Raw genomic sequence first — 19,830 nt, 5'->3', positions numbered from 1 at the left:
CAAAGCTTAATTCTGCGGAGTGAATAGTCACCTACTTCTCCCTTAATTGGACTATTTTTTTTACTCGACTGCTCACGAATGTTATGCCGGATAAATACTTGACGCATGCACGTTTCCGTGCGGCACGACTTCGCAAGTATGTTTATGATCAATCACGAGACCCCCCCTCGTCCCCCTCTCGCGGGTGGAACCTGCGGTTTTGACGTTTATACGGGATGCGTGAGGGAGGCCACGCTGAGACCGAGCAAGGACGCGAGCATCGATTCCGACCTAACAACCAGCCCCAGCCCCGCCTAACTCACCCTCGCCTTCTCAGGCTTCTCGGCTTTCGAACGGCAGCCCACGAGTGTTCCCTTTGCTGCCGAATTCTCGCGGTCGCCCGATCACGAATGCTACGCGAGCTTGTGTAAACCGCGGTATTAGGGTCCGTCGCGCCCCTCGCACAGAAAAGTAAACTTGAGATATCAGCGGAGCTTTGAATTCATGAATTCAGCTAAGAAGCAAGAAGTTGTGGGTGAGCGAAGTTTGAGTACACAGAGAAATAAATCAGAGCGTTCTAATTCTGAAAGAGCAATACCTAACCGCAATATTGCGAAGTAAAAACTGTCAAGTGAAATATCGCTAATGAAAATTAAATATTATATCAATTATTCATTAAAATATAACAAAGTCAAACATTACATAAATCATCGTTTTTAAACAAACTGCCGACAAATTTGTCAAATTTAATTAGTCGGAAATCGAAAAGCTGAAAATGATTGTATTTATTATGCGTAATAATAATTTCTAGCATAAATGACGATTTATTTATAAACAATTTCGATTTTGCTTAAAATCGCCAATAAAATTGAGGAAAAAAATAGTGAAGATAAATAAAAACGCGAAGCAACGTTCCTCATTAGTGGACGAAATATTTCACACATTTTTTTCCCTTCCAGAAACTTGAGCAAGACGATGACGACGAGTATCTCAACTCCCCCTGGGCCGACAGCAGCAGTCTGAAGCGACACTTTCAAGGTCTGAATAATATCTCGTGGAGACCACACTAAGCGATTTCCATCGCGTCCGTAAAAAGGCAGAATGTTACGGTGGCCGAAGAAGCTTTATTGACCGAGGAAGAGCCACGTTATCTTTCTCTCTCAGGATCGACTTATAAAAATCCACCTTTGCGATTTCATTCGGAGTGAACCAGAGGCATACTCGGTTACTCGAGTAAACTCGAATCGTACGCGAATAGACGATGATTAAAGGGAACGCTGACAAATCTGCCATTCTCTTATCGTAAATCTGTCCCCGTAAAAGCGCCGATTATAATCCACAGATGTTACGACGAGATATTTTGCGACAGACTTTTTTCCTACTCGATAATAGCTCAACTACGAAGTCGCGCGTGTTGATAATTCTGTCATCCGCTCGTACCCGAGATCAGTCCTTCGAATGCGGAATCCCAAGTGCGATGCTCGTATTATGCGCCAGAAAAGCTCCTCGTTTCTTGCAAACGTTCAAACGTTGGCACGCGGCCGCCGTTATTCCGCGCGCCGATTTGATTTACCTCGCACGATGCCTTCTTCTTGTCTAAGTGCGACTACTCGTGGTCCGATATCAATTCGCGAATCTCGTGCCTGTATATCGCATTTCGCAAACACGAAGTATCTGTCCTTACGTCGTATACAAGCGTTCACTGTATATTTTTGAACGATTTTCAATGTATCGCGGCGGCAGGTGATCGTCCTGCGTAGAGAGGAAGTAAATCCATCATTTTGAAAGCCACGTGAGTCCTGAATTTGCGCTATATTTTTGAATTGAAAAATTTCAACGTCAAACGTAAAGAATAAGCTTGGTTATAAATCTTTGTCGAGTCAAATTCAGAATTCTTGTTATACAAACAACAGATCCTTTTGTAATACATTTTTCATTAACGAATTTGATTGCCGACGTCAACGGACTCGTGTTTTCAAAACGATCGATATGAATTCGTGCAACGAAGCGCACACCGAGTAAACGCACCCTCTGGTTCACTCAACGATACCGAGCGGATATATTCCATTCGAGGAACGCAGAGGAAGGGAAAAGCGCGAGGCGAGGCTCGACTCGCGGCATCACGCTATCTATATATTAAAAGTCACGAGTTCTAAGGACTAAAAAACTTAATCAGTAAAATTAATGAGCTAAATACCGCTAACGTTACGAATATTATCAGGTAATTCGCTTGCTGTGTGATCATGATGCGTCCACTCACGTGCATCGTAGAACACTTTTATCAGACACCGACGACACTAAACGTCCGTTTCACTCCTCTAAACCGGCGACACGCTTTCGCAAGCAGAAAAAAAAAAAACGCGCGAGATTTTTCGCAAGAGTCCACCACCCCGCACCCCGGTTGCGGCCTCGTCCATATACTACGATCTCCACACGCACAAATTCCAACGTTTTTTCAGGTACCTGACTGACACACACGCTCGAAGGAAACGTAGGTACCTTCGCGAGTCTCACTGCATATATGCGCGCTTAGATCAATACACGGGGCGAAGAAATATCCGCTACAACACGAGAGAGAGAGAGTGCTTCGACGAGTCGCAACTAAAATACGGTCTGTTGTCTTTAGTTGCGCTCACCATTTTTTTTTTTTTTTGTACTTCAACACGACGTATACTTTGCAGAAAGCGGGACGAGGAAACGAATGTTAGGAGCGTGACGAAGAGGCAGACCTATCGTCACTAAAAAAATTCTTTCCGTACCGATTGTATTCCGACGTTATATTTTTACAAGATGTTCGAAGCACTCCAATTGTTTGTAAGTTTAGATGAATATGTCTGTCAAAGGGCTAATATACGTATTCGAGCGCAGTTTTCTAAATCGTGTGACCTGGATATTAAGCATCAGTCGTAATGAGCTTCGTGCTACTCCTCAGACTTAAAAAGTACGGCTTGTCTTATTATCATCTTAATGTCAACCGTGAACGCGATTAGCTATACGTTATGATTTTGTAAAGTGTTAACGTCGCCTGGAATATCGACCAAACGTTTGCCGCATGGAAACTATCCCTTGGAACACTCGAGTAATACTTCAAGACGTCTGAGTGTCTAATCCTAGCGTTTGTATCGAAACTTCGAGCACTTTGCTCAAAGCGAATAAATTATTTGCAATCCCTTACGAACACTTGGAGCCTTTACCATTTGAAAAGATTGGCGTTCCATGTGGCATTAAAGGGGGCGAAATGTAGAAAAAATATCATATTAACTATCGCTCGATTCACGTTTTCGGAATTCGTGCTATTCCTGCGATCATCACACACAGAGCAACATGCATACACATACACGACACACACCGTCACGAAAGGCACATTTTACATACATTGGTAATCTATGGGAAAAAAAGATAATTGAATTGTTTTTATGGATTAAGAACAAGTTGTCTGTGATCTACAATAATTAAAAGAATATTTAATAAGTATTAACAGATAAAAGTATAATTGAGATAATGTTGAACGATGGAGGAAAGAAATAATCGAAGGACGATCGGATTTTATTGGTACAAGTTGAGCGCAGATTTCCCGAGGCATTGGTAGAGCAATACGATAGCGAAAGGGAGGAATAAAATATCGCATAAAAATTAAAAAGTCACCGCAAAGGAATTCTAGAAGAAAAAAAAAAGAGGTATATTATATATAATTATAACAAAATAGAGACTTATTATATGATAGAGCACGCAACGTCTGAACATTTAAATCGCTGCTGTTAATCTGCAAACTAACTCGCGATATAAAAACGAAGATGCGTGCTGCGTTCGGATAGTACCAATAAAAAAAAAAAATATATGGATATATTACATAGCACTTGACCGTCGCGGCTAAAAGTATATAGGATTAGATAGATTTATAGAAGCGCAAAACACCAAAAATCGTTCCTTCCACCCGCTCCGGCCGTGTATTCGATTATCGATTTTAAATATATCGCATCTCATATGTGAAGTCAAAGCTCTGTGAATTTGTAAAAGCGCACCTCAGAACGCAATTAGCATCGTCATTTTACTAAATGAAAAGGAAACACAAAAAAGGAACTATATATATATAAAAAAAAATGCCCGTACCATCACTAAATAATGAGTTATTCAACGAGTGTTGCGCAAAGATGTTCGAGATAATTTTTGTACAGTTTCTGGCACACACGAGAAGAACGTGCAACATCGTCGTCTTTATATTTATGTACATTTCAATTATTATAAATTTTTCGATATTATTATCGAACTATGATCGATTTCGTGTGAAAGTGTATATGGCTTTTTCTGCGGTTAACAATAAAATGTTGTCAAAGCTTTTTTCACGAGATATATATTTTATTAGATTTTTCTTACGCCTTTATCTCACCTTGCATTTATCCTTAATATCCCCATTTCTCAATTTTTTACAATTTATATTTGTTAGATAATTACTCAATAAAACAAATTATAAACATTATTTCAAGAGAATGTGTTTATTAAAATATATAAAAAATCAGTACGTATATAAATAGTTAAAAAAATATTTTATGGATATTTAAAGTTTCTTTCGTTGGCCGCACTACAGGATTCTATGTGACTGTGTTTACCGCACACATCAAAATTTCTGTAACAAATAGAACAGAATTGATTACTTGTGGTGTATAAATACTCATAATAAAAACTAATATTAAAATGTCATATAAATCAGTATGTGAACGAATGCTTTTGTCATCTTTCATTCAGGACTCTAGCCAATAATTCATCAGTTTGTTGTCGATGTAGAATTTATGAAATATCTATTTATTTTTCTCTACAATATCGTATATTAATTAAAATTAATCCTTTTTATTTGAAAATTTAGACGACTAGCGAAAAATATAGTTCAAGACTTGCTTCAAACGTTGAAAAACGGTACACGTTGGGATTAAGAGTTTGACATCAGGTTTCAGCCCCGAAAGAGTATCATCACTCGCAAAGTCTTGATAACATTTGATGTAAATAAACTAACTTGTTGCAATTTTCTTCGCTCAAATTTTTTTATTATTTAACTTTAATAAATAACAAGTAATTTACCTGTCTAATTGATCGGTGAAAAGTATCCTTGAGCACCTTGTAATCGACATAAGGTTTCGCGGCCCTGCGCATTAAAAACGTACTGATAAAGAATAATGTGATAACATGATCGATTAATTAGTAAAATACAGTTTAAGACTTGCTTCAGATAAAAAATGGTACACGTTGGAATTAGTTTGACATCAGGCTTCAGCCCCGAAAGAGTATCATCATTTGCAGTCTTAATAATATTTATAAATAGACTAACTTGCAAATTTGTCAAATTTTTTATTATTTAATAGCAATTTATTTGTTTATTAATATTTTAAAAAATATTTGTATTTAAATATTTTAATTTTTTCTACAAAGTGGAAGGTTTAATATATGTTAATAGATGATAAATAATTTACCTGTCTGTTAACTTGTCGATAAAAAGTATCCTTGAGCACCTTGTAGTCGACGTCAGACTTCAGCTCTGCACATTAAAAACGTATTAATAAATAATGTGACACAAACATGATTAATTAGTTAGCAAAATATGGTTTTAAGACTTGCTTCAGATAAAAAATGGTACACGTTGGAATTAGATTTTGACATCATGTCTTTCAGTCCCGAAAGATAATCATCATATGCAGTCTTGATAATATTTTACGTCAATAATGACAACATAAAATTATAACATTAAATATTACTTGAGTGTTGTGCAAATATAACGTACGTTACGGCATTGAAATAGCGCACGTATATCTTTTAAATATTTCTACTAAATTTTGATATTCTCACCTCGAAAATACAGTTGCCTTCCTGTGTCGCTTCAGTTTGCTTTACCTCTTCTTCATCACGGATCTTCCTTTAATACATAAATAGAAAAAATAATTAAATAAAAAGATTAAAAATATTGTATGTCATCATGTGCAAATGTCTCGATTAACTACTCAGCACACGTTAGGATAATTAGAATCATTGGAATCATTCATAAAATTTATCATCATTACAAACGAATTAGTATGAAAAATATAGTAAAAAAATAAAATAAAGAGATATATTTAAAAAATTCTACAAACCTTAAACACATAAAGTTGTTGCGCTTCATGTAATGTTGTAAGGCATGAGCGTCGTTTCAAGACATCAGACTGTAAATTACAAGAATATCAAGATTATTATAAAGCACAAAAAATATTTATCAATATCAAAAGAGTCAACAAGCAATTTTAGTAATCAATACATTTGGATAATTTTTTATCATCCAATCTTCAGAATGAATAATTTATATCAAGAAAATCTTATTTAAAAAATCAATTAATGATATAGCAAAAGATACAAAGTACATATTTAGACTTTGTAATGTATACTTCAAGCTAATTAAACACGTTGACTGTCACACTGAAATCTGATATGATTTCTGTAGAACCAAAATATTCATGAACTGTCGTGCGTCGCGTTTCGTTATCGTATATACAATAAATAATAACAGAATCCCTTAATGTAATATTTTCTTTGCCACTATCTCCAACAAAACAAATGACAAACGTTTATTATTTATTGAAAAGAGTATCTTAATAGCTATCTAATTTTTTTATAATGTCAAAGAAAAAAAATAGAATCGTGTCAGTAATGAAAACAGCAGACACCGATAATACATCGTTACTGTTAAGCATTTCTGTAAGCAAAAACTTGATAAAATTTTTCTATAACAGCTAAGTAAAACCAACAACAAATGGATGACGTGGATCTTGCGGAAACTTGCACGTCACTCATATCTGGATGACGCGGCAATCAACGTGTTAAATGAGCGATGTGTTGTTAAAAAAATTGGGAAGTACCTATATTTCTGATTGCTCTGATCCTTTTTGTTCAACCAGCTAGTGCGCTAATCTGAAAGCACATAATATATCATTAATATTGTAATTGTTAAAGATATCACCTTCATATGATTCTGTTTCTAAAGAATTTCATATCTACGTACAATTTATAAACATAATACAGTTTATAAACATAAAATATGTATTGCTTAGTAAACACAGACAGAGTAATTAATTACTTAGACATATTTTACTTTCGAAGTTTAATGTAAGCGTCACTTTACGTAATATAACGACGATATGTGATTAAAAGCATCGTTTTTAAGTGTCTTAAATAAGTTTCTAAATATGTGTATGACTTTTTCGACGTGTTCCCATAGTATACTGACCCAGAAAGTCGGTATGAAAGAAGCAACAAAACATTTTGAGATGGTAGAAAATAAGGTATAGTCAATAATATATAAATTACGTCAAACTATAAACATTGATAATCTTAAACTATCATAAACTATACTACTCATAAAAAATCCGTTACGCCTACGATATATAAAATTTACAAGATAAATTTCTAATTTACTCCAAATAATTTTGTTTTATTAAGAAACCAAAATTTTTTATGCAGTTTGATATCTTCGTGTTGAATTTCTAATGCTGCAATAAAACGAAAATATACCTATATAAAAGTTTCGAAATTTTCAAAACATTTCGCATTATTTCATTATTCGCATCTTCTATGAGGAAGTAACATTGATTCCTTTTATAGCTTAAGAAAAGAAATGAATATTGGTCATATATCATCTTTGATGCTTACATGTCTAAGATACGATTTTGAAGAAATCGTAATGCATCGGGAAGAGTGATATAAAAAATTTTTGTAATATTTCTAAACTTTCTCGAGCACATTCTCTTTTCTTAGAACTGTAATAATGCCGCGTCGTATTATAAGAATTAGTGAGTGAGACACATCTGCCTTTTAATTTTATGAATCATATCTGCACGTGTGGTAAAAATATTTCGTTTCCTGTAAAATTATTTTAGTTGACGCCCATTTATTTATTTCACGAAATTGTTTTCACGAAATTGTTTTCACGAAATAATTATATCGTCTGTATAAGATCGTCTATCAGAATTGATATAAAAAATTCACCGTAAATATTCCCTGCCACTAAAAGTGACACAGTAAAAATTTGTTAACTCAGTACTTAATTGATTATCTATGTAGATCACAGCCTAGATTTTAACAGCTAGACCTAGACAACCCTTTGTTAAAGAACGCGTCCAGATATTGTGGTTGTCACAGGTGAAAAGATGTTCTAGGCTGCTAAAGCTTAACTCATCACATAATTATTTAGAATAAGATTTATAATATCTTTCTTAAGCAAGTCGGGGCCAAAAGCATTTACCAAATATAGTAATTCATTTCAATAATATTAGTTGCACGTTTGTTATCTCACAGTAAATTCAAATCAATTTTATCAGGTCTCTGGACCTTATCAGCAAACGTTACAAAGTAATCCTCAGTTTTGCTCGCACAATACACAGTGCAACGCTCTAAAAATGACACAATTAATAATTATTTATAAACTAAGGACTAATGATTTATGTACAGCTCATATCGAGTGGTCGATTAACGATCACTTTGTAATTTTTGCTAATGTTCGACATCCCACCCGAAGATTAAAATAAGATTATGCATAATAACAGTTTTACAAAATCTACTCACCTCGTTAACAGGTAGTTCATTGACTAGCAGTTTCGAGTAAGTAAGCCTATCTTGTCATTGCAGTCTCTTCTTCGTTAAAAGACTCTTGATTAATTACATTCAGTTCTAAATGAATATTATGTCGCTATTAAGCACTGGAACGTGGAAGATTCTTCAAGATACAAATTACTGTTTTTCCTCATTCTTAGGTCAAGGCAATATACGAAACTGTCGTATATTGTGACGAGTAATAGAATGAGCATAACGTTGATACAAGATTTTTTAACTGTAGATATCGTATAATAATGCAGTTATGTATTTTTGCGTTATGAAGAACATGTCTCTCTGTTTTTCACACCCATTGTATAAAAAAAAAATAAAGACGTCAGTTATTAGATTGTAATAATCAGGTGTATACATTTTTAATTGTACATTCTAAAATCACTTTTATAAACCTCATCTCAAAAGATTCAGTCACCTATTAGAAAATTTGTTTTTAAGAGAACTTCAGATATTATAGAATATATTTCCATCCATATTTTATAGCATTTTTTAATTGTTGAATAGTTCCACAACGCGCATATCGCCCTATTAATGTAATCAGAAATTACAAGAAGAACCTGTTCAAAATAGCATAAAAAATAGTATACAAGATATAATAATAACCAATTATTACATAAATGTTTTTGAAGAAGAATAAATAATTATAAGTCATCGAAACAGTTAATACCGCAAATTGTTATATAAAAAGAGATTTGAAAAAAAATTAAAAAAAAAATAAAAAAGATCGTAAAACGAAAATGTCAAACCTTTCCTATGTAGAAGATATAGAAAATCGTTGAACTGAAAGCAAAATTACAATCATCAGATATTTTACGTAACATGAAAAAATGTGATCTATATTTCAAGATCTATAATCCAGCTATGTACGCTATTTATGAAAGATAGAATAATAGATATCAGTCAGTAACCAAGATATATAAGCTTTTATTATATACCTTTATTTTTTTTTTTTTTTAATCACGCTTCCGTTGATTAAGATTCTTCACAAAGTATTGAATATTATATATCTGCAGATAATACTCTGCGTGTATATCTATATATGTATAATACCTTATACTAAAATAATTATTGATGAATATCATTTAAGAAATGACAGATTTTGCATTATGTGTATCATGATGCAATCATCATGCTCGATACATCTACATGACGACATAATATTAATATTTTCAGGGTAAAGCAAGTGTATTAGTGCGAATCTTGTTTGGAAACGTTAAAGTTCATTCCAGTCATACGTCTGTCGTCGCTTATACAAAAAATGATCTATTATCCTACTATTATCTTTATAATCTAGATAAAATACAAAATAAAGTGAAGTAACCTAATTTCGTGTTAAGAAAGTGAATCAATGTAAGTCAAGCTTTTAGCCAAAAAAATAATTGATGTCATTGTACATATGTAGAGTAGGTGATTCAAATAAAATATTGGTGTTGAAAAAAGGGCAATGTCATGAGAGAGAAAAAATTATACTCTATTATTTGATTATTTACACCTTCCAAGATCTTTAAATAAATAATCACTTTCAATCTTATTTTCATATTTATATATCATCATATGTTAGCTTCATGAAAAGACTCGAGTTTGTGACAATTTTATATTTCACACTTATGATATGGTGAACTTTTGGAATTTACACTTTGAAATTCTTATTTCACGCACTTAAGCGGCGCCGTTTTTCTACTACTTCACATTTTCCTGACTTTAGGATGATGTTAAAGCGAGAAAGCGAGTGAAAAACAGAACAGTACAGGAGTGCGTGAAAATGAAAGATCGAAAGTGCAAAAATAAGAGTCTACGCAAAATCACATAAGTGAAATTTTGTTTATGTATCATAAATACGAGATACATTAATCATGACTCAAATTTATCATGATTTCCAAGCCACGACAAGTTTTCAAGTTCATTGGAGATTGGGCTGTAGAATAAATTGTGTCTAATAAAATTTAATAAGTATATGCTAAATATTATACTTTTCAATTGAAGATATTGTGCATAGATTTCAGAATAGAAGTAGCGGTTCAAAGCAGATTTCTAAAACACATATCAAGTGATGGCATTAATCCTCTTAACATCAATATTGTTAATTGATATTCAATCGGAGTACATGCACTACCGGAGAAGAAATGTCATCCGAAGGACACATTTGTCAAAGTATCAAAACGCTATCGCATCTAATGTCAAATTCTCACATGTTCTCGTTTATTCGCAGTCGAATTTCGCAAACCAATACATTAATACCAGTCGATGTCCGACATTATTTTCGTAAATCATATCCTCTCAACTACTCCTCCATTTCCTCTTTGGTTATCCAGATAGACAAAGTGATATTAAAAGTGAGGAATGAATGAAGGATATAGTACGATTTGCAGAATGATCTCAAATGAAATCAATGGAATAAGTTATCGATATTGCGCTTTAATATCGTCGTCGTTTGTTAGGATAATCGTCCGGGCGATTACGGTCGTTTCCTTGCCAACGTCCACTGCCACCACTACCTCCGCGATTACCACCCATATTACCCATCTCAACTCTCATATCCATTAAATCCATTATCTGCCCGCGATCATCGTTATAACCCCCGCGATTACCGCGATCCATATTGTTGTATGCATCCATAAAGGATTTCGAATCCTACGGGAATACGCAGAGAATGCGAAATCGTATGGGAAAGTCGAGTTTTGTTGGATGAGAATGTCGTTCGCATCAGAAGAACACACGATACGCGTGTGCGCGTGATTTGCGGATGTACCGTAAGTACATTTTGTACAGTTTCAGGGCGACCATCCATGTTTGACAGCAGCAGGTCATCGTCAATTTTCGTGAAATCACATAGAAAAGAAAGGGGAAAACACAATGTTAGATTGCTGTTTCTGCATTAATAGCAGCAAACTGCGCTTAAATACAGGTCTAATTAATATAGATTTTTTTTTTTTTTTTTTGACACGTTCTGTGACATCAAGTATTATTAAACCAAGAGAATGCCCAACGCAGACAAGACAATACTTCCGTTATATGCCAGTATCAGTTTACGCGGAACTTCTTCTCGTATAATTTTTTTTCTTAATCATGACTTCAACTCCGAAAGTAAAAGCTCAAAGATTTCGCATTTTCAATGTGTAAAATGTAATCGCGAAGCAAAATATTGTGTTGGCAAATTGAGTTTTAAATTAGAGTTGAAGTGTGATTAAGAAAGGCGAATCAATCAATTTTGGTAAATTGATATGGGAATTATTACTTTGGTAATAATGTAATCGATCTTGATATTCAAGAGAGATATCCCTAAAAATTGGATAATGGCAAGATCTATCGCCTATCTATCTAGCATTTTACATATCGCATAGGGACAAGCAGAAATTGTCTACGTTTCTTGTCTGTAGACGTGACATAGTACAAACGCCATTGTTTGTACGCCTATGTTTTGTAATAATTAACCTAAATGAAATTTTTGTGAAAATTTCCCAACCCCAACAATATGACTAATAGAGAATAATCAGAGTAATAAAGACCTAAGAAACAATAAGTGCACATAAATATCTCAGAATAAAATCGGTTAATCCAGTTAATCGTGTGACGAATCACACATTTCACACACGTTAGGAAAAGCTGAAGATAACTTTTGGTCGCTTAATAGTAAAGTGATTTGACACACTTGCACAATTTTGAAGCTCCGAGCATAAAGGCAAGCAGCAAAGAGGCGTGATCAAGGTCTCTAAGCAAACTCTTTTCCCAGTAATGCTCGTCCTTCAAAGATGTATCGTGTCGTAAGTCAGCGTAAAGCGTTCCTGTAATAAGCATACAATAAAATGGACATTAGTATCCCGCGAACAGTATGCTTCGTATAAACATTCGAGAACTAATAAAGTTTAAAATAAATCAATAAAATTCTCAGATTGATCTATATGTAAATTCTACGAAGATATCTACACGCATTCAAGGATCAAATCTCCTTGGAAATATTTTTGTAGACGATATCTTGATGTAACTATTTTCTATTGGAGAAAAGTCTAGTTGGGCATTTCTTGGTCAATACATATTACTGTGGAACCATGTTGTTCGAGAAAACCTTTTGTCGTTATATAATTTTAATCTGTTACACAAGGCATTATGTAAACGCCGTGATACAAGATTGTGAATATCTCAGGTTCCATAGTAAACGAATCTTAATGCTACTACAGAATAATAGGCCACAGAGTCTCCTGTCTGCAACCATGTGGAGAGACCAATGTGGCAATTATATTCACAGATCTAAAATAATCGTTTTCAGAAAGATGTACATCACAAAGATAAGCCACATGTGGCCTAATCTTATAATTTCGAATGATCAAAAATCACCTGAAATAAGTTTTCTGTCTAATATCCTAATTATATTAATCGGTATGCGAAACCTGTTAAGTAAATTTTATTCGTTTGTCACGAGATCAATTAACGATGATGATTAATTTATCGCCGCTATCTCTAGCTGCGATATTCTGTAGCAAGAAGAGCAGTAGAATGTTTTTGTTTTAATTAACGTTACAATTCATTAATTTGCCCCTATTTGATGATTGCAATAAAATTTAGATATTGCGCTATTCGCAAACGCACCCATATTTATTATAAAGTCAGAAGCTTGAGAAAATTTTCATTGTAAAGTTATTGGTGTCAGCACTTTCGAGGGAAGATTTCGTGCCATAATAAGAGCAGTAAGATATGTAAATTCAAATATTTGTGCATCTTAATATCAGATGCAAAACGAAATAATCATACCTATCGTCAGTAGAAATATGTTAGTTAGATATAGCAGTAGCTATATAATCGTTTACAGATCTTTACACATGGCAATGCTGGTTAACGAAGATCATTCTAAATATAACTAAAGTCAGTGCTAGTGTCGACACTCAACGTAACACTGAAGAGTGTCGTTTTTCACATTGGGCAAGTATGTTACTATGCGCATCATTGATTCCTCCACATGTTATAACTATCGGAAATAGATTTTTGATACTTTCTTACAAGATCAATTAAAAGCAAGATAATGAAGACAATTTGTTGATTTTGCAGACATTAGAACTCTGTTTATATTGAAGAGCATGCTCAACTGGGGATAAAATAGGGTTTACAAACCCTCCTAATTTAACTTTATGGTGTTTTTTATACACCACAGAAACAATTGCATTTTATCATGCATGACGCAATATTCCACTCATTGTAATGAATGAAGTTTGCGTAAAACGCATGAAAATATGTTTCGAAAAATTGTACCGCCCGAGAATGAAAAAAAGGAATGTCCATAGAAAAAAATCAAATGTTGCGAGAAAAAACAACTTAATGCTGTAATGTAAATTAGAGAAGAAAATAGTAAATAAAAAGAATACGTTACCACTGGCATGCCGCTTCCGCCTGTAAAAAAATAAAACAAATACATTGTTAAAAACTACGATAATACTGACAAATTGCTGCAAATGATAAATTGCTATTTAGTTGAACTGAACCAACACAATAATTTGTTATTTTTTTTTTAACTTTTTAAATCAATATATTTTTCTTTTTTCAATGATCTTGTGTTTCACTTTTCAGCACACAACCGATTATGCAACTAATCGGCCATGTTTCCTATAAGAAACTACACTTTTCTATTCCCCTGCACATTTATTATTAGGCACTTGGTGATTAGAATTCATCAAACAAGCGTGGCTTCGGGGTTTTGTCAAAAAACTATCAACACATTTATAGTTTGCACGTAGAGAAGTTATAACTATATACAATAGCTAATAAAAATAAAATTAATAATTTAATTTAATTAAACATCTCTAGAGTAGTCAACTTTTCATTTTATTTTTTTCTCAAAAGCTCAGTACTTACCATCAGGTTGACCATATCCATCGCGGTCATTGTTACTGACAGAATCGTAATTTTTTCCACCACCGCTACGAATTGCCTGCTCCTTGAATAAAAAAAGATGCAATTATAAATATTTGTTAATAATCGAAATATTAAATTCATTTTCAGTGTAAAAAAAAATGCAGAATGGAGCATTTAAAAAATAAAACAATTTTGCCACTCAATCTTACCTGCATAAACAAGTTATTTTCCTGTTGACGCCTGTGTAATTCCTCTTCCTGTCTCCTGATGCGCATCGCCATTTCTTCCTGCTGACGCCGTCTCAATTCTTCTTCGCGAGTCCTCTGCTCTTCGGCCTGTCGCTCTTTCATCTCCCATTCTCTCTTCTGCCTTTCACGATCCGCCTCGCGCATACGCAGTTCTGCGATGAAGATACAATCGTTTATATAATTGTAAGAAAAGTGTTTTTTACGCAATAATATCCAAATACTCACGTTCTCTCAGAAGTTCCGTCTCATGTTCGTATCTGGCAAATTCCATTTGGGCCTCCAATTTTTCTTCTTCCATTGCCATTTCTCGTTTAAGAGCCTCTTCCTTCTGTTTGTATAATTCGTGTAACTGCTTCCATCTTGTACCGTATTCATGCTCGAAGCTACCTATTTGTGCGAAGCGTGGTCCAATGTCACGAGCTTTGAAGAACTCCGGATTCTTGCGTGGCAAATTCTTATCAGGATAGCCATCCACGTCATCTTGTTGCTCAAATGGTTCCACAACTACTGGTCTAAGTGAACTAAACCAACACAATAATTTATGTTATTTTTCTTTTTACTTTTTATATCAATATATTTTTCTTTTTTTCAATAATCTTGTGTTTCACTTTTCAGCACACAACCGATTATGGAACTAATCGATCATGTTTCCTATAAGAAACTACACTTTTTTATTCCCCAACATTTATTATTAGGCACTTGGTGATTAGAATACATCAACCAAGCGTGGCTGCGGGGCATTTTGTCAAAAATTTTATTAACTTACGCAGTAATGAAGTAACAACCCTCTGTACATTTTCTTAAAGCCAGCTGAGCAGACGGTTTCCGACAAAATTCGACGATACCTTCCCCAGTGCTTTTACCCCTCTCGTCAACTTTGACAATAGCGCGTTCGATTTCACCAAACACACTAAAGGCTCTCTCGAGAAGCTCGTTAGATGTCCATGGGGTGAGATTCTTTATTTTTATCGTCGATGAATGAGGAGCAAAGCGTACTTTCAATGCACGACCTTTGCGCATCGTACCATCTAGTTCACGCTTTGCTGCTTCAGCATTTGCCTTATAATCCTGAAGCAAAAAAAAAAAATTATTTTTTTACATGCAATTATAAAATATATAACATCTTAATAATAATCATGTAATCATTTCAAAATTATACAGCCAAACATTCTTATCATTATATGTCAAACGGTAATTTTTATAATCATCTTATATTAAAAAAAAAAATTTTATATTATCATTGTTATTTAATCATTAAACAGTCTTATATGGTTTGTAATTACCATTCTGAGGAAGGCGAAGCTTTTCTCTTTGTTCACAAACAGCTCGGATATTTCTCCATATTTTTGAAACATGGTTTGTATTTCTTCCTCACTTACATCATTTGTCAAATTTCCAATATATAAGCGATTTCTGCCACTAAACTTCTTTTCTGTTGTGTCCTGTAAAGGCAGTTCATGGGTAGGACCACTGATGGCCATAATGCGTTCCATCAATCGATCCTAGAAATATCAAAGTTTAATATAGCAGCTATTTTGATAACAGATCAAAGTCGTAAAAAAATAAAAAAATATATATTTACATCTTGTGATCTGTTGGGCATACTTCTATCGCCACCGCCACGACCTCCTCTTCCTCCTCCACGCATTCCGCCACCACGATTCATGCCCATGCCACCACCTCCCATTCCACCTCCTCCCATTCCGCCACCCATGCCTTCAGACATTGGGTTATCCATGCCACCATCCATAGAATCACCCATTTTCATCTGTAAAAAATAATTACAATTACTTTAATGTGCAATATTATAAATATATGTACTATAGAACCTCAATATTTCTTCTCTTGTGTTGTTTTTGCAATATCTATTTATTGTAACACATAAATACGTTAAAACATATACTCTTTTTTCATATTTGATATATTTTTGCATTATAGTGACTTTTAATGTTTATTGTGTGACCACGTGGACATATTAGTATACTTCTTTTCGTATCTAATACAATTTTTCATTAAGGGAACTTTTAATATCATATAACATGGATATGTTAGAATGTATACTTCTTTTCATATTTCATATATTTGTTCACTTTAGCAACTTTTAATATTTTATTATTGTGTGATCATGTGGACACGTTAGAATACATATTTTTTTATGTATTTAATATAATTTTTCACTACGGCAATTCTTAATATTTATTACATGACCATGTGGACATGTTAAAATACAAATTTCTTTTCATATTTGCTACATTTTTTCACTACGGCAATTTTTAATACAAGTTTAAATTTTTTAATTTATTATTTGCATATTTAATTATTTAAACAATATTAATGTAACATAAATTAAGATTAAATTATTCTATGTACAAATTTGTATAAAAATTATATCATCCCCATTTAATAATAAAGAGAAAAAAAAAATTATGTATATCTCAGATCCTGATATGCATTTGTACCGTGAGAATTTAAGAGACCACCATTCTGCGCACAAAGGCGCCATTTTACCTAAGTCTTCTAATTGCAGAAACTTTCTTTTAATTGCTCAACATTATCGGATTTAATAGCCCAACACTATCGCATACAGAAGCATGCAAATCATGAATACATTATTTTTGTTTTATAAGAACCGTATATTTTATTGTAAAAAACGCAGTAATCTCACGCGAATTTCTAAATTTTGCATTGTTCTCACTATCATAAATATATACATGAAAATACTATCTTAGTAACTGCTTTGAGCACGTGTCGAAAATAGAACCATTTCATAATCTACGATTAAACATCGACCAAGGCATGAACACAGCCGGTTCGTAGAATCAAGTCTTATTCATCGATAAAACATGGCGCCGGAATGACGCGGCTACATCCTGAGCAATTTCCAAGCCGAACTCCAAGTTTAGTTTAAAATTTCTAAAATTTAAAAATATACTAAAAAAATTACCGCTTCATTGTTTCTTCCGCCGCCGCCTCCAATGCCGCCCATTCCGCCGCCGCGGTTTCCTGAAAATCGTGTTCCACCTTTTCGGCCGCGAGGTCCACGATTACCGCCGCCCGGCGGATTACGATCGCGTGGATTCTCATTGCTATTTTCAACTGGTGCACTCGTCGTCTCTGATTTCACGTTCGGAGTCTCCGTTCCAGCCATGGTCGTCCGAGCACGTTGCTCAGCGTATGGTCGTATTGCACGCCGCGAGAAAAACTTGGCTTTCCCTGCGACGAAGATTTTTTACGTTGCACCGTTCCGCGTTCCAAGGAACCGTTCACTATGGCGTCCGACAACGAAAGAGGCCGACGAGAGGAATCACGATGGTAATATGGCCACTTCCTCCTCCACAATTTCGGTCGCGATGCATTATGGGACGCTGAACTTGGCGACGGGATTGGTTGATTGTCGCGAGACGCTTGGCGATTGCTGGAGGCATTCAATTGCAGGGTTACCAATTTTCCAACAGCGGATGTTATTAACTAAGATAGTACGCTTATTATTGCAGATTGCAACCGACAGGCGTCGCCACGTATAGCAAATGTGGCTCTACCTGTGAGAAAGTCATATCTATATGTATACAATGGTGAAGGCTGTTTATTTACGTTTTCATAATAATTTTGATAGTTATTTGGCTGAATTGAAATATGACATCTTGTATACAAGGTATTTATAGTTTTTATACTTTGCCAATAATTCAATTGCCAACATCGTGTACATTATTATAAAACATTCATAAAATCATTTATTTTAATATAAAATTTTAATGAATATGAATATATATTGTTATAATTATATTTGACTTAGGTTTGCTTTGACCATTTGATACTTAATTGTAATAATAAAGAATATTAGAATTTTTTGTTCTGTTAACTAGAAAAACATATTTTTTAAAGTATAAAATAGAAATAGCTTATAGTTGAAAAAAATATTTTTAGCGTTTTTTTAGTTCAATACGGAGATATTTAATTAAAAAATTGATATTAATTATTTATTAAAAAATAATTTAATATATACAAAAAAAATGTTATATATCAGGATATTTATATAAAATTTATTATTGTATCATAAAACTTGGAAATTTAAAACGTACATATTGCTCAACATGAAATATGAGTGTGAGATTTAATGTATAAATTTTGATAATGAAATCTGTATATTGACTGATGCGATGTACATTGATCTTTAAAGTTCTTATCGGGTAATGGCACTATATAGGTATGACCTAATGTTTCCGATTTATCGCTTGAATTACAAAGCTTGGGCTCAACCATACAAATGCGATCGCAATCTGGAAGAAAAGCACGGGCCTAGCGTTATAATAAATTCCGGTGCGGTCGTCTACGTTTCAGGCATTCGTATCGCGATTTAAGTGGCGAATTAGGGTCGTAGTCGGTGATCTAGGACGATTGGTAACGTCGCGCTTTACTTTGTATAGTGGGCGATCGTTAGGCCCGCGATAGAGGCCTCGCGGGAATTGTGTAGTTTTGCCGTGACACACGTAACAATCAGGACGACTCTCTGGAGGAAAGTAGACTGTGTCCCAGCTGCCCGCAATGATTTCGAAAACAATCAGAATGTAACATTATGCAGTGTGCGATAAAATACTTTCGGGAGGTCTCTGAATGCGAATAGAAACAGATAACATCAATACGAGCGATAAAACTAGTGACAATTTCTATCGCAATTTATATCACAGCGTAACAGATATTTTGCTTACGGTATATAAAAGGAAAATGTGTGCTTCAAAAAAGGAAATTCACTAAATTATCCTTGTATTTCTTTGCAAATTGAAACTTGTTAAAAAAAAATCTTTCATACATCTTTTCCGACTCACAGTTTTATTTCCTAGATTAAGTCTCTCAACTTTACCAAACTTAGTTGTCCATCATATTTTACTTTCGTCCATCAAACGATTTTTAAAAGAGCTTAAAGTCATCATTTGTCCACACGCTGTGACGCGAAAGAACTAAGACTCCGAATAAAAAATTGGCTTCATTATAAGACGCAATTAAAAGATGATAATAGGAAGGCGAAAGAGGAAAAGGAAGAGACCGCGCGTTGAAGCACCGGTTCAGCACGATATATACGTAGTGTCCTAGATCTATTGAGTAGTATTTTCAAAGAATTTTCAATTAATTTGAAGTACTCATTTTT

General features: G+C 34.1%; 2 protein-coding genes across 7 annotated transcripts in view; one reads left to right on the top strand and one right to left on the bottom strand.

The window, feature by feature from the left end:
* LOC105667747 (cilia- and flagella-associated protein 298) overlaps positions 1 to 4,327 on the top strand; it is a 52,258-nt gene extending 47,931 nt beyond the window's left edge. For all 3 annotated transcript variants that reach the window (XM_012359737.2, XM_012359734.2, XM_012359735.2), the window contains exon 6: positions 939 to 4,327. In XM_012359737.2, the coding sequence (XP_012215160.1) occupies positions 939 to 1,049 (111 nt within the window). In that variant the 3' untranslated portion in view covers positions 1,050 to 4,327. The remainder of the gene's footprint in view (positions 1 to 938) is intronic.
* A 126-nt stretch (positions 4,328 to 4,453) lies between these two features.
* Positions 4,454 to 17,986, bottom strand: LOC105667743 (protein no-on-transient A). Of its 4 annotated transcripts, XR_001099974.2 has the most exons (14): positions 17,632 to 17,986; positions 16,270 to 16,455; positions 15,971 to 16,189; positions 15,454 to 15,755; positions 14,913 to 15,208; positions 14,649 to 14,839; positions 14,440 to 14,521; positions 13,958 to 13,977; positions 6,855 to 6,906; positions 6,096 to 6,164; positions 5,815 to 5,881; positions 5,442 to 5,506; positions 5,053 to 5,116; positions 4,454 to 4,603 (listed from the first exon to the last, which is right to left on the bottom strand). XR_001099974.2 is itself a non-coding variant. In XM_012359723.2 (9 exons), exons 1-9 carry the CDS (start codon positions 17,833 to 17,835, stop codon positions 11,014 to 11,016), a joined length of 1,716 nt encoding a protein of 571 aa, XP_012215146.1. In that variant the 5' UTR covers positions 17,836 to 17,986; the 3' UTR covers positions 9,516 to 11,013. The 4 variants fall into 4 exon arrangements, 3 of the variants coding, with proteins under 3 accessions (XP_012215146.1, XP_012215147.1, XP_067205918.1); XM_012359723.2 differs by lacking the exons at positions 4,454 to 4,603; positions 5,053 to 5,116; positions 5,442 to 5,506; ... (1 more) ...; positions 6,096 to 6,164; positions 6,855 to 6,906 and adding an exon at positions 9,516 to 11,229; XM_012359724.2 differs by lacking the exons at positions 4,454 to 4,603; positions 5,053 to 5,116; positions 5,442 to 5,506; ... (1 more) ...; positions 6,096 to 6,164; positions 6,855 to 6,906 and adding an exon at positions 9,516 to 11,151.
* Positions 17,987 to 19,830: the final 1,844 nt, after the last annotated feature.

The sequence above is a fragment of the Linepithema humile genome, chromosome 2, assembly GCF_040581485.1.
Source record: "Linepithema humile isolate Giens D197 chromosome 2, Lhum_UNIL_v1.0, whole genome shotgun sequence".
Taxonomy (NCBI): Eukaryota; Metazoa; Arthropoda; class Insecta; order Hymenoptera; family Formicidae; genus Linepithema; species Linepithema humile.
Note: the sequence above shows the minus strand (reverse complement) of the source record. Positions and strands in the feature narration are given on the sequence as shown.

Excerpts from the sequence above, each read along its gene's own strand:
- LOC105667743 (XM_012359723.2), bottom strand. The coding sequence starts at position 17,835 with ATGGCTGGAACGGAGACTCCGAACGTGAAATCAGAGACGACGAGTGCA. Across the intron at positions 14,840-14,912 it reads GACGGAACTTCTGAGAGAAC|AACTGCGTATGCGCGAGGCG; the intron begins GTGAGTATTTGG and ends TCTTCATCGCAG. Across the intron at positions 14,522-14,648 it reads AAAATAACTTGTTTATGCAG|GAGCAGGCAATTCGTAGCGG; the intron begins GTAAGATTGAGT and ends TTTTTATTCAAG.